The sequence below is a fragment of the Opisthocomus hoazin genome, chromosome 7 (genome assembly GCF_030867145.1).
Source record: "Opisthocomus hoazin isolate bOpiHoa1 chromosome 7, bOpiHoa1.hap1, whole genome shotgun sequence".
Taxonomy (NCBI): domain Eukaryota; kingdom Metazoa; phylum Chordata; class Aves; order Opisthocomiformes; family Opisthocomidae; genus Opisthocomus; species Opisthocomus hoazin.
The window spans coordinates 64,922,072-64,937,006 of NC_134420.1; the positions used below are offsets into that span (position 1 = coordinate 64,922,072).

Below are 14,935 nucleotides of genomic sequence, written 5' to 3' on the forward strand. Positions count from 1 at the left end.
GCAAATATGTCTTAATGCGCAGGAGTTGTAGCTTTGAGCTGTACCTGAAATGTCTCTAATATTATTTCACCGGTAGTGTCTTCTGCCCAAGTTAAATGCAAACTTCCGTAGTAACGAGTGCTTCAGAAACACTGTTAGAAATGAGACTACCCTTTCATGGTCAGTGGCGTCCATCACTTGGACATGAAAACTAGTTCAAACCTCAACACTTGTTCTCTGTATTTTCTCAAGAATTCCAGTTCTTGCGAGGCTTTTTAACTTCATTCCTCCACTCAGGGTATTTTCTTCGTTTGCTTAGCTCATGCTGCCATCTGTTGTTCAGCAACGCCTCGGAGCCAAGACGGCTGATGGGGATCGGAGTTCTCTTCGAATCAGCACTTGGCACCATGAGCTTTTTCACAACCCCGCATGCGGTTCCAGCAGCTGCACGCATGAATCACTGCGGCGCAGCACCCTGCCAGAAGGGCCTTGGCCAGCACGGTTGGATGCCACACAGGCAGCAGTGCTAGGAACTGAGCTTCTCAGAAGGTGCGATATAAATTTGAGATCGTTATTTTGATACTCATTTTGATGTAACATGCTCCAAAGTGTCATTACTGTTCAGAAAGCTTTGGGAATACCTAGACTGTACATAAGAATTTACAATTAATTACCAAAAAAAATCAGTAGGTTGGGGGGGGTGTGTGCATGTGTGTGTTTGTTACAGCAAACTCTTCTGACACATTCCCTATGATGTGTTACTGACAGACCGCTTGCCCCGGCACCAGAGCTGCTCTTCACATGCTTTTGAGTCAGTCTGTATTTAAACCTGTCTCCAGCAGTATTTGATGTCGGTTGTTTTAGTCTGGTTTGCTTGGCCATGGGTACTCGCTCGATTATGCCGTGTGTTCACTGAGAGATTTGCTATCACGTACTGTTCTTCTGCAAACACTACACAGCCCCATCTCACTCCGAGTTCAGCGAGCTGCGAGAGCATTTCCTCACGGTTTGCAAGAGGATGGTGTGCATTCCACGCCAGCTGTGTAGCAGTGAGCCGACTGCACGAACGCCAAGCCCAAAGGTGTAAATCAGCCTCGTGTTATTGGGCAAACTGGGAAGCTATACAGCTGAGGAGCTCCTCCTGCACAGAATTTGCGTTAGGTTCTAGCGCTGTCATTATTTGTTTAATGATTACCATTGCTTTGGCTATTTAACACAAGACTATTCACAAAAAAAAATTATGGAGTCCATATGTTTGTATTTCCCTTAGATGCCTAAAAAGGGGGGGCAGGGGGCAAGATGGAGGTTATATTGTCTTGACTTTATTTTGAAGCTGCATCTGCAGACTAGCTGGAGCCAAGCAGGGTAACTAGAGGCTGGGACAGTATCATCCCAGAATAGGGTGTTGAAACTTCTTGGGCAACTTCCACCGAGCTGCCTGGCAGGCCTCCCCTGGTTCCCCTCAGACCATCGCATCCGTGAGTACCTAGGGGTTAACGCAGAGTGTGTGCCAGAGTGGGAAAGGCTCCGTGGTTCTGCAGAAGTGTGGTGGGAAAGGACATGATTAAATCTTGTGTTCCAAAAGCCTTTCACACCACTAGCAAAGTGGATTAAATGGGCCAAGGGATGCACAGGCTGCAGCCTGCGGCAGCGAACTTGAGGATGATGAAGGTTGCTGTTGGTTTCCCACACCTTCAAGGGTTCTTAAGAGTTTATTTGAAAGAGTTAAAGGGAATATGTAAGTGTTTTCCATCAGCAATTTTCAGTCAGTATCTTACTAGGGATTTAACTGTATTTTTATAGGGATAGGTTAAACCTGATAGTTCATACCACAATGAAAAGATAGGCTAGAGAAAGGGCAGAGAAATGGTCTGGTTTGCTTTCCTCAGGTTTCTTCCACTTACCAGCTGGAAGACCACACAAATTTAGGGATGCCCTGTAACAGAAACGGATGCCAGACAGTGAGGGATGACCAGACTGTTTTCTGAAAGCAGTTAACTCCCTTCTAACTCTGCTAAAGAAGCAGGAGTGCATGATGAAAGGCGCGGGGCAGTTACCTCTGCTTGTTACCCTAGTGATTTCTAGTTGTGCTTCCACAGCAGAATTAACAGCAGATTTGAAAATGTCACTAGGAATAGGAAATCACTTTAAAACTCAGTGGTTTCTTTGGTTAGGCCGGTATTCCATGCCAAAATACATCAGTCAGCATCCTACAGGAAACCTGAGGATGTGGGTTTATATAGAGAATGTAAAGTGGTCCTGCAGGTTTGGGTCAGATGATAAAATTCAGCTTGATCTTGCTACATTAAGGAACTGCAGTATCCAAAATAAGATTATATTGGCAGAGCACAGCTACTATGCCCATCCCTAAATGCAAACACTTGCTTGTCTTCAGTGTTTCATCTCTCCTAGGAAAGCCACCACTCCCAGACCAGCAGCAGACACAGCCCTGAGCCGCACTGGAGGTGAGGGCCAGGACTGTCCCCCAGCCCGTGCGCCACGCCGGGAGGAGGACAGACTGCGGGACAGACTAACGCCCAAACCTCCTCCTGCTCATTAGATCTGCACACATCTGAGCAAGGAAGGGGGGTCTGGCAGCTTCCTTCTACCATTTAAAAGGGAGCTTAGCTGTGTAGTGGGTGTCTGAAGCCTCCACAGAAACCCAAGGAGGATCTGCCATCAGCACACTGCCCAAGAGACAATACTTCTTGAAAGTAAGAAATATTATGCCAGTTCATAACACACCCTCTAGAAGGGACTGCAGCAGAAGACCTGAAATAGGCTAAGAAGGCATAAAAAAGAATGAGAGAAGGCAGGCGAGGAGAAGAAATCCACTGTTTGTCTGCTGGGAGGAAGGAGGAAGGTGTCATAAGGAAAAAGGCAAAATAAAGAGAACTGGAATTCAGACAAAAACGACTCAAAAAAAAGGGAGAGGGGACAAAACAGAGCAGCCTGGTCTCCACAGGTACCACCCCGCACTCTGCACCCAGCCTCCACGCAGCAGGGAAGCGAAAGCCCAGCTCCGCGTGCCAGCCCTTCTGGGCTCCCCGGAGAGCAGACCTGCTCTGCGGCGGACAGCCAGATGGCATCGCCAGGGCCGGGGCTCCGGGGGGGTCCAGACGGGGAACTGGAAGGTTCTTCGTGCTGCTACCGCCTGCCTCTGCAGCAGCCCCCCAGCACGCTGTGTGCCCGCAGCGTGTCCCCCCCAGACGTGTGCACCCACGCACCTCCGTACCAGCAACATTTCAGCTGAACCCGGTAGAAAAACAGGTGTATTCGTATCTTGGGTTTTCTTCAGGTTTTAAAAGTATCTGTGTTGACTTTTCCTTTCTTGCAACACGTGCCCGTGCTTTGTCATCATCGAGACGTTGCTAATAATAAGCGGGCCGCCAGCACTGACCTGAGAAAGCCGAGAGGGCTGTTTTGCAGAGAGGAACCCCAGACACCGCCGCCTCGCTCACGCTGACCTCACCAGTCAACCTCGGTGCCTTCCCGCAGCGTCAGGATACCTCTCCTAACCGCTGACAAGTACAAAGCACACATGCCACAGGTTTCTCAGTTACCTGGAAAACTACCGGACAGCCCAGGAAGCCTCACAACTCTGTGAACTGCTTACTGGAATACAAAAAAAAAAAAATAAATTCATTTTAAATAACAAGCAGCCACCTTTGATCTCCACTTCCTTAACAGCTCAGCAAATGAGCATAGAAAGTAAAACTTCAGAAAGGTAATGTAATTTCAAGTTTTACAATAAAGGAAGATGCTAAGTTTAATCCCTTTATCTTAGTTACACATCGCATTTATGACTGCTTCACCTGTGTAAATAAGTACATTTTGTTCTGCTTCCTTGTGCTTCCCTTCCTCTGCACCTTTCGAGTCTGCAGTTGCACCAAGTGACCTTGCTCTTTCCTCCTGGTTTTTATTCGGTTTCATTTTATACTCATTACCAGACTGTCGGCAGGTATTCCTGTCTCCCTGTTTAGTTTCATTTCCCCCAGTAATATCAGAATAAGGAACAACTGCAGCAGCTGAACATACTGTATGGGAAGCTTACCAGATGCTGCAACCATCCTAAGAATACTACCGCTCCATTTTCATTACTAGAGTTCATTAAAGGGCTTATGTCTTGATCTTTCTGCACATCCATAAAGCCTTTAAAATCACTGGAGCAATTTATCAAATACCTTAGAAAAGTTCACTGGCTACTAACAAGGCCCCAGCAAACCACTCCAATGCTGTACCGTCCCCGCATGCCAGGCCTGCGCAGGGGGAAAGGTGTTGCAATCGTTCTTCGTAGTCAGACTTGCACTTGGCTGAATTAAAAAATAAAAAGCCAGTTTCAGCGCAGACCATGCCCTCAGCCGCTCGGGGCTGGGGTCAGGGGCGAGCTGCCATGTGCTGAGCTGCCGGCTTCAGCGCTGCCAGGAGACCCAGGGCAGACCGGCAAAGCCTGGGGTGCAGCCGCCCAGCGCCGGGTCCCAGCCGCCTTACGGGAGCTGGCGGCTCCACCCGCCCTGGGAACAATTTCCGAGCAACCTGTGTCAGAGAGGGGAGGAGAACATGAAAGGAGTCGGTTTTGGGCACGACTCCGTGGGAAGGAAAAGCTGCAGCCACCCCAGCCAAGCGGAGATGAAAGCACCCAGCGGTGCTGCCCAGAACGTGGCCTTTGAGGAACAGCCAGCAGAGCCGGCCGGGAGAGCAAACCTGAGTGCAAAGCAGACCGCATCCTTCACCCGAAAGAGTAAATTATGCGCAGCCTTTTGTCTCCTAGTCATGCCAGGAGGAAACCTGGAGTATCCAGCCTGCCCGCACCCCTCCCCAGCGATGCGAGGGCAGCGCTGGTGTTCCCGCTGCACAGGAACGCGCTGACAGCCTCCGGCTCAGGGACCACATGCTACAGCACAAGGTACTCCTCGTAGCCCTGGGAAAATTACTGACACAACTACAATGCAATAAAACTTATTTGAATTCAACACAGATGCATACTTTGCTTAAAACAGTAAGTGCAGTGAACTTGGGATGACCAGGGCCAACGGCATAAAAGAAAATGAGAAAAATGCGGGATTTGTACTACTGCAAGCATCTCCAAACAAGGCTGGTGCCGAGCCACAAAGACTGTACGAAAGCAGTAGACCGGTTGCGTCGGTCTGGAAGTAAAGATGCACACCAGAGACGATAGGAAAAAACCCCGTGAAGAACCTCCTTCACTAGGGCACGTGCTCTCACATCCGGGCCTAAAGCATTACACAGGCTCACAGAGTACCTGACGTTTTCTGGAGACCATCTAGGGCAGCACGCCCGCCCCCAGCACGGCAAGCAAGGCTTCCCCAAAGAAGTCCAATTTGTTCCAGTCACTCCACTTCAGTAGGCTGAAGGAAGAACAGTATTACTGGTTTTGCTTTTCTCCAAAACAATATAATGTCTAAGTATGTGGTTTATGATCATTTTGATCCAACTTTGGTGACTTCCCAGGCACGGTGCTGAAGCTCACCATCGCTGTTCTTTGTTCTGATGGAGGTTCTCTCAGTACCAGCCAGCACTTTTCTGGCCAGCGGCACCAGGACTGTAAGAACACAACTGCGCAAGGAAACAGCTATGGTAGACTTTGCAAATACCCAAAGATCACACCATTTCAGGTAGGGATTGTGCCGCCTCTGTTTTTGTGAAGAATTTTTCACTCTTGTACTCAAAATAAGGATAGTATCTTCTCTGGGGTGAAAGTTACATATTTTTTTTTATAATGTGCACAATTTGAGACCCTCAGAATTCAGAAAATACAGCAGCCGCCATCTTCTTGAAACAAAGACCTGATGAAGATGCAAAACAGAGACAGTTACGGTAATATGACAGAAGACATGAAGGCACAGCGTGGAAAGACTCATAAAAACGGAATCTAAGCATAGACCGGGGTTACATTTAACACAGGAGAAAGTCGCTGAAGTCCATCTCTCCAGACGCAGGCAGTGAGAGGCAGACAACCACGCAAAGCAGTGCTTCGGGAACGGAGAAACGGAGACCCAAGCTACAAGCACGCTGAAAAACCACAGAGGGAAGCAGTGTTTTCACATACAAAGTCCCTGAGAAAGAACCCAATGAGCTCACAAAACCAGGATGGTGACCAGCAGTTACAAAAATTAAAATTGAAAAGAAAAAAAGGGAAAGGACATGGCACATCGGGACTACTGTAACAAAACGGGTTTGTTCAAAATGATTTCAGACACGGAGCCACCAGTCATCACCTGATTAGAATGCAACATATGTTCCATTAGACAGAGCGACCAAACGTCTGTACGCTCAGCTGCACTGGGGATAATAAGCTCCCATTTGCTATAGGCACTGCGTGTTCTTTCGTTTTACTTCTAGTGGCAATTAACCTCCCTGTTATTAAGAAAACTGAGCTAAGAGTGGAAGACAAACACACTCATTTGCAACACTGAAGAAACAAGATCCTTTTAGATTCGCCCATTTCTTCAAAAGTGTTTTCACCTCGAAGCTCTCCTCGATGCTGTGCATCAACCCAACCCTCCCTCCCGAGTTCCCACTGCCCAGGCTCCTCCGGCAGAAACCCCACGCAATGCTCGCAGGTGCCTCACGCGTGCCGGCTTCTCTCCTGCAGCTCCCTCTCCCTGGAAGTGGCACTCCCACCAGAGGCTGTGACCTCTGGTTTGGGACCACCACCCTAAATCCTGCTGCTGGAGATAAAAATCTGACTTACCATCTGCTCTCTAAAAAGCAAAGGGTATTTTCTCTGACACAGATTTAAAAAACCCTTCAAGACTCAGGAGCGTGCAGCATACGCTCTGGTACCGAGCATTTCAACGCACGTAAGCAATCCAAAGTAGGAGAGAAGAAAATTCTCCCCTAGTTAAAGCAAAGATCATCCGATTCAAACAACCGAGGAAAGCTTTGACCCTCAAACCTCCAGAAGCTATCATAATTTGTTTCTCAGGTGCAAAAGCAGGAACAAATTCAAACGGCAGCCACCATGCTGGAGGCCTGCAGGAGAGCAGTGCTGCAGCTGGCCAGCACAGGAAGGTTACCTGCTGGGGGGCGGACGGCCTAGCACCAAAAATGGAGAAAGAGCCGTTTCTTTTATTGGGGGGTGGGGGGGGGGGGTGAGGGGGGTGAGATGTCATAGTTTGTGCAGAGCTGGGAATAATATATATATATATTATATATATAATACACCACTGTGATCTTTGCCCAGTTTAAAGGGAGAACAGCCTGCCACATCCTAATGGGATTGTGGTGGATGGTTCAGTCACACACGAGAATATAAAAAGGAATCTGCAGAACCACCTCGCCTCTTCACCCCAAACGGCACAAGCAGCAGAGTGTCTCCATTTCGACCAGCACTCGGCTGACGTCACCTTCTGACTGGAGCCAGAGGCACACAGGGAACCCCATGTTGCGTATTTGCTCTTGCAAAGGGTTTTTTTTTTTTCCTCTTTTTCTCCCAACCCGAGCTTACAGTCAGGTTCCTGGGCTGTAACATGCGTGCGCTACCCGTGTTCTGCATTGGGGCTGCACCACCTTTGCTGCAAAGCACACCACCAGAGCAAGATGACACCTGTCAATGCCAGAAGGAAGAATGAGGAGGTTTTGGCTGCAGAGATAGAAAAGTTTTGGGTTTTCAAACAAAAGAGCCAAAGTAACATGCAAGATGTAAGCACTCTCTGCATATATGGTACAAATGCAATCCGAGGTGAACAACACTCCAGTCGCAGACTTTTGTGATAGGATTTTCTGTGCTAAACCAAAACTGCAAGAACACCTTTCATGTTTGCAGGCAGACAGCTGTAATGCCGGTAATCATTCAATTCTAGACGACAGTAGGCACAGACAAAACGATGGGAAATATCCAGAAGCCCCTGCATTCAGTTGTGGCCCTCAGCTCACTGTTGCTAACAATACAAAGATTCCTAAGCTTTTTTGGCAGCTTTTGGGGTTTTTTTTAAGTTCCATTTTATATATGGGAATTAAAACAAAAATCCATTAGCAACAACTGGCATAAAAATACAGTTCTGAGACATCACCAGCCTCATCAGACCAACCCAATCCAGGTCTGTTCCTGCAGATTCATGCAGATTCGGATGCACGAAGTGTGTTAGCTGGGAGCTTGTTGGGGCTTGCAGACTTGCAGAAGAGCTCTCTGGACTTTGTCCCCGGGCTGCCTGCAAACTCAGCTGCAAACTCAAATGGAAGCAAAGCAAGGAGAGCAGTTATGAGATCAGACTTGCAGAATGGGACAGGCTGTCCAGCAACAGTCTCTACAGAGACACAGATCCCTGCTTTCACCTTCCCTCCTTGTATAAAACGTGCAGCAAATTGTACTGGGAATTGTAGCTTATTCCTTGAACCAAAAAATGTTTTGGATGTTTAATGGCTTACTACAGTGGCAAATTCATGCTCAGTTCGAAGCACGCTGCAGTTGTTCCTGGACGTTCTTGGATTTTTCTCTGTATTCTTGTTTGGAAAAGGACATTCCAGCCTTGTGTGACTACCTCCTAGAAGCGATTAATGTTAGTCCCCAGAAAGGAAATGCGGTATTATATATTGTACACTGGCCCAAGTGACTGGAATAGAAATACCTTTGAAGATCAGGGCCTCAGTAACACAATCTCACTGGCATCAGGAGGACAGCAAAACGAGGCCTGTCCTCAGTCACCTCAAGACAAACTATTTCTGGCACTGCATGTATTTCTTTTAACAAATATTTTCCAAAATTATCTTTGCATAAGGAGTAGCACAGAGAGGAAACAACTGAGGAGGGGCACAAAAACCTAAATCCCTCAGTGACCTGCACATCAAACTCGAGAAACTGGAGCACTCACTGCATCTCTACCAATGCAGAAGGCTCCTACCACAAGAAATAAGAACCTAACTTGTTAAAGCAATTTTTATTTAAGTATTTGGAGGGAAACTTTCATATCATGAGTAAAAATACTAGAGTCAAAAATTGTTAAAAAAAAATTCAAGATGATGGGCTCTCTGTGCAAACCCAGCAGTTTCTGATGGAAAGGGGAAGCGAGGGTTTTCATAACATACTCCCTTTCAAATAAAATATTAAATGCTAGTTAACTGCAGTACATGTCATCATTTTTTATACAGTCAAGAGAATGAAGAACAAAAAAAAGCAATTCAAGAGAACGCAATCTACAATGGAATAAATTCATTCGCAGCAGAGAGAATAAGACTGCTTTTATGAAAATTACAAAGAAACATGATACAACAAAAATAGGGTGTGGGGCATTTTCCACTAAGATTAAAAATGAAAAAAAAAAATTCACTTTTTGAACACCATTATTATTCAAACACATATGAAGTTTCAACCTAGTTTTTTTCTTATACATGGGAAACACTGTTCAAGCGAATCTTCAAGAGTGAGAAGGCACCATGAACTCTTGGCTGATACCTTTAATGCACACTCAAGAAAGAAGAAATGATCCGGCATGATGCAAAAAATCATTAAGTGTTTATATATATTCATATATCTTCTCATAAAAAAAAAAAGCGGCAACAAGTCATTACTTCAGTGCCAAAATGTACTTTTGTCTGGCTGACTCACTCCTTAAGATGATTTCTCACTTAGACCTGTACGGTACTTTTATACAGTGGTGAAAGTGGGTGATTTGCTGCGTTGTTGCATTTCATATTAGACTGGTAAATCAAGCGTTTTCTAGGTTCTGAGAAGCCAATCCTATGAAGTATTCCTAAACTCTACGCAAATGGAATCATTAAATGCACTGTCTAGAACGGAATACTCATCTGTACAACGTGGCAATTCCACTGGATTCAGTTTGATATGTAATGTCTTGTAGCAGATGTTATAACAAAAATAACTTTTGCTTTTTGATTTACCTCACTGAGGCCATTAATGCTGTTCCTATAGTTGGTTTTCTGGAGTTGGATGACAATTCACTGCTGTCCAAAATGAGTTTGAACCTTAACCCTCCAGAGTTTGTTCACTTTGTTGCTTATATTATTGCACTAGCTACTAAAGTCTTATATCTTCCTATATAAATCTAATTGTTCAGAGTGCAGATTCTATATTTAGATAATGAACTGTATGAAATAAATAAAATAAGGGGATTTTCTGGTCAGAGTTGCTGATATGTTGAATACCTTAATTATTTCTAAAGTAAACAGTTTTGGTGTATATTCTTAAAAACCTATGGTCATTCAGCATAAAAGCCTTGACGTAATACTTTTAAGAATGGATTTGTTTTCCTTCTCAAAAACGCATCAAAGAATTGTTTTAAATACAGAATCTGTGGAATCTGTGAGGCTTCCTACAAATTCACCTAAATCGTAATACAAACACAGTTTGTAATTCAGATAATATAGAAAGTTCTCTAGTGTCCATTGAAGTAAGGTCCCCAAAATGCAGTCTGTTTTGTTTCTGAATGGGAAAACATTGCAAAACATTAAGCGGTTCCACTGGCTGAATAGGAGAACTGAGGAAAATGAGGTCGTCTTTCATTATCTACACAATCCATGCTGTCATCTGAAAAACGAAAAAAAAAACCAGTAGACAACATTTGCTACCTTTTTCAGTAAACAAACAACATGATAATGCACAGGAGAGTAATTTCAGAAAATGTCAGTCGCCTCTTTCTTCCACTACTTGAAAGGACAAAGAAAAGGGAAGTCTCCAATCTCACCCCAACAAATGGGCATCACAGAAGATCCTGGCTGCTGTATCTAAACGGTTGTTGGGATGTCCATTTAAAGTTGCTACGAGCTGCAGTGCTTAAATACTTATTCACTGTTCTGAATCTCTGGCAAGTGCTATTTCAGAGCATCAAACATGTTCAGTTACCACGAAAACAAAATATACTTTGACTGATTATGGACATCAGTCTGTACTCAAACTGACTGCCTGCATACACACAGTGTGTGTGCAGATGTACACATGCGAAACTCAGAATTATTTTCTAGTGGGAATGTGCAGATTTGGAAGAGACAACACTGCACATGGTTTCACTATCTTCTAAAACAGGTTTTTCATTTCCCGAACTGGAAAGACAGGTGGAAAGTTTCACATCAGTTTACCAACGTCGTGGTCAAGCACATATATGGAAACCCAGCAAGTTTGAACTGATGCCTTTTCACATGGTCTAAGGAGACCAAGTAACATGACAGCAAATTACTTCTGGTTGTCTGGACAACACAGTGGGCAACATCTGGGAAAACTTTACCTTGGTCAGGAGGAGTGATTGTTATCATCTGTGCTGTGAATTCTTCATCAAAGTATCTCGTATCTGTTTCAGATGTAACTTGTGGCTTAAATGGAGGTACAAGCTATGAAAAGCAAACAAAAAAAATACTGTCCATTTCCAGGTTTTTGCAGTACTATTTGAAACAGGAAGAATTTGAAATAAGAGTTATAAGCTGCAGTGCCTTTTCCTACATCCCTAAAGTTTAAAAATCGCCAGTTTTTTGACTGCCTCTGTGCTGTAGGTCAGACCAGCCGGGAAGAATTCAGGACAAGGCAGAAGCAATATCAACATTTATACTCCTGGTCCCCAAAAGTAGTTTGATATTGACTCCAAACTTCGAAAATCCGCAGTGCTTACAGAAAATCGCGCATGCCTAGCAGTGAACATCCTCCTCTTGTTACACCCCGAGTTGCACTGTTTGGGTTTTATTTGTGACACTCGCTTGGGCAGAGAGGCAAGGAACCATCCCTGCGTCCCCAGGCCAGCTCCGGCAAGGGGAACAAACTCCAGCTGGAGCGGAGCTGCTGGCCTGGGGCTGGAGGAGGAGCGCGCCTGGGAAGCGGGGCCAGTTGCACGCAGATGCGCAGGGCTAGAACACGGTCAGTTTTGGAGGGCAAGGGAGCTGGGACTGAGAGCCCGCTCACCTCGCCGCTGCACGACACGGGAGGTGAGCACTGTCCTCAGCCCTCCCAGAGGGGACACGCAACAGCTCTCCGAGCCGGGCTGCAGCTCGCCCACCACGGGGGGTTAACCGTGGCCGACTTCAATAGCACACCAGGTAACAATTCAGGAGCGTGACTGAGGAAGTGTAACAGCTTCCAATCTGAAACCGCAGGGAAAGGTTTATCAAGGCAAATGGTAAATTGCTCCAACTGGAATTAAGTAGTGACCCCGCGACTTGCACTCCTGCTCTTACAGAAGTAAGAACGACACCTACAGAAATCACTACCTGGAAAACGTCAGCTAATCTTGAGTGTACAAAACACCTCTTCCCCACCACCAACATTTCCTCCAGCTTAGACCTGAAGAATCCTTTGCTTGGCAAGTTGATTAATAAGAAAAGCACAAGCTTCATGCTCGCTATCACCAGGATCACCTTTCTGATCTGTTTTGAGAGCACCTAACAGAGTGTTGTCCTGTCTTAACAAACAACGATCCAATGGAGCCCCTTCATTTTCAATGTAGAGACTAAGAAGTGTAATCTACATGAGGTGATACTTCCAAATACTAAGAAACATTCTAGAGTTTTAAAAAAAATCTTTAAAATTTAACAGACATAAAAATTCTGTTTATTATAAGAGACCACAATTACAGTATATATTGACCATAATTTTTTTGAATTATTAATGATCCTCTGTGCCCAAGGATGGCTTAAAAGAGCCTGACAAATGTTCTCGTGAAAAAAAATTAGGTCCTGAGAAGTGGTCTTTCTGTCCTGAGTTTCAGAAGGAGAAGGAAACAGGATATCCCAAAGCCACAAGTCACTCTGAGCCTTGCAAGTCCTCCTGAAGGTACTGAAGAGGGAATGCTTCGCATTACGATGTTAATAATGCTATTCTCTATCACATCAAACCAACATATTACGTATAAAAACCCTGCTGAGGATGAGCATTCTTCCTTTCACATTTTAACTCCATTCTCCTTCTCCCTACAGCAGCTTTCTGCCTACTCCTCACAGCGAGCCCTGGTTTGCTTCAGACAAGCTGTGCGTGCACGCGCGTGTGAGGTTCTGCCTGTCCTTTTCGGCAAATGGAGGTTTTGGCACTCGCAGTGCTCCCCGTCTCTCCAGCTTGCTGTGCGCGGCACAGAGTGATTTAGGACCTGGGCACTGCAGCAGACGCCTGAACTCTGTGCAGCAGAACAACTCGGAGCAGCAAGCCCAAGTCAGAACACATGCTGCAGGATCATTTTCCCTTTTATTTTAGTATCTGTTAAAAGCAATTTGAGACAGATTATGATGCACCCACAAGACAAATTTTTTTTCCCACCTAGCTGTCAAATTCAGAACATTAAGCTGGAAACAGAGGAGAAGCCACAGAAAGCTCTAGCGCTGCCTTTACCAAGCAAATATGTTGCTTTACTGAAAAGCTGCCACTGCAATCGCTCTGCAGCTCAGCTGGCAGAGAGGTGCCACCTGTGGCCTCCCGCTGCTGTGGACCAGCAGCATACCCGCAGGCTTATGTTGGTTTGAGAGACCAAAAAGACCAGAAAACAAAAAAGGTGATTAAAATCTCATTGCACATGTTTCGCTTCCGGGTGGGCAAAATATTGCAAATTCGATCGCACCTTTCTTTCCACCAGAAACAAAATAACAACACTCTCTCAGGAGAGTCTAATAAATATTTTAAATTCTTGGGACAACCCTAGTTATTCAAAACTCCTTATAATTCAAAGCAAAGCTGTGTTTCCAAAATGTTTAATTACAAAGTAAGTGTTCTTGATTACCCCAAGCCTACATTCATAAACACATTCACCATTATCTGGAGATAGCGGGTAACCAAGCTTAGCACATAAACACCTCTAAACAGCTGACAAAATTCAGCTTTTATCCGTGAGATTGCATTTCAAGTACATGCTACAAAATTCTCTCTGGACCACCCAGAACGCAGGCAGCAATTACTCGCAGGTTTTTCTGAAATCTCTTCATTTGCACAGCATGGCTATTTCTACAGTAGGTAGTGGTTTACATCCAATTTCAGACACACATGCTAACAGGACAGGAGCAAAACGGGAATCCAGCCTCCTTGGATATGCCAAGGTCAGAAACAGTCTCAGTGAGCACACTGTTTTCGCCAAAATAGGTAACATTTGGAATTTCCTGGTAGTTTCCACAATAATCTGAGTCAGTACTACTATGGGACAATTCATGAAGGCTTTCTCAGTCCAGTGGACACCTAAATTGCCTCCAGCTTGTGTGATTTCTCCTCCATTCAGGGAAGCAGGACGACCATCAAATAACTTCACTGAAGACATCTGAGCACTGTTATCAACTTTTTACCTTAAATTGCAAAAAAATAGCAAAAGCCCAAGTATTCAGCTTGCCAGCTAGGTGAAAACGGGGATAACTTCTTGTTTAGAATAATAATTCAGATACACTTTTTACAATATACTGAATAAACTTCATGCAAGTCCCTCCTGGCTGCACACAGCTCTCTCATGGGATGCTTTGAAAGGACAGAGGTCTAAACTCTACACTTTCAAGGCACAAAAACTTATTTTACGATTTTTCCGTTCCCTTTAGCCACACAAATCTGTGAGGAAGTGAAAGAAGAGAAGGAAACAAAGCACTTTCCATAATTGTATACAAGCACTGGACAATTCTCCCAATATGGTATGGAAGCCAGTGGTGTTACACTCTATTTTTTTAATACAAACATTGCTAATAGATCACTGTTTTACTGATAGAATCGAAAGAATTTGAACTCGGTTTCTGCTAAGTTTCCTACCTGCTCCCACCAACTGGAGCGAGATCAAAACTGTATTTAGAGATTAAATGAACTCCAGTATCATGGGGTCTGCAGGGGGAGGGAGGGAAATCGGGAAAGGCTGGGATTGAGTGAGATTGTGTGGCACCAGCAGGTGGGAGTCTTGAATCACCAGACCCACGTTTTAGTTTGCTACATCATGAGCATTATGGAAAATGTGGCTGGTGAGAATCAAATAGGAGAGGAGAACAGCACATCACCCGGACAGCATGAAGCAGGGCATCTTGGAGGAGTGGAATAAGTTATCTG

General features: G+C 45.0%; 1 protein-coding gene across 3 annotated transcripts in view; it reads right to left on the reverse strand.

Annotated features, from left to right (window-relative positions):
• Positions 1–8,996: 8,996 nt before the first annotated feature.
• The window catches only part of AKT1 (AKT serine/threonine kinase 1), a 73,966-nt gene continuing 68,027 nt past the window's right edge, over positions 8,997–14,935 (reverse strand). For all 3 annotated transcript variants that reach the window (XM_075426731.1, XM_075426729.1, XM_075426728.1), the window contains 2 exons: positions 11,181–11,283; positions 8,997–10,486 (listed from right to left, as the gene is read on the reverse strand). In XM_075426731.1, the coding sequence (XP_075282846.1) occupies positions 10,407–10,486; positions 11,181–11,283 (183 nt within the window). In that variant the 3' untranslated portion in view covers positions 8,997–10,406. The remainder of the gene's footprint in view (positions 10,487–11,180; positions 11,284–14,935) is intronic.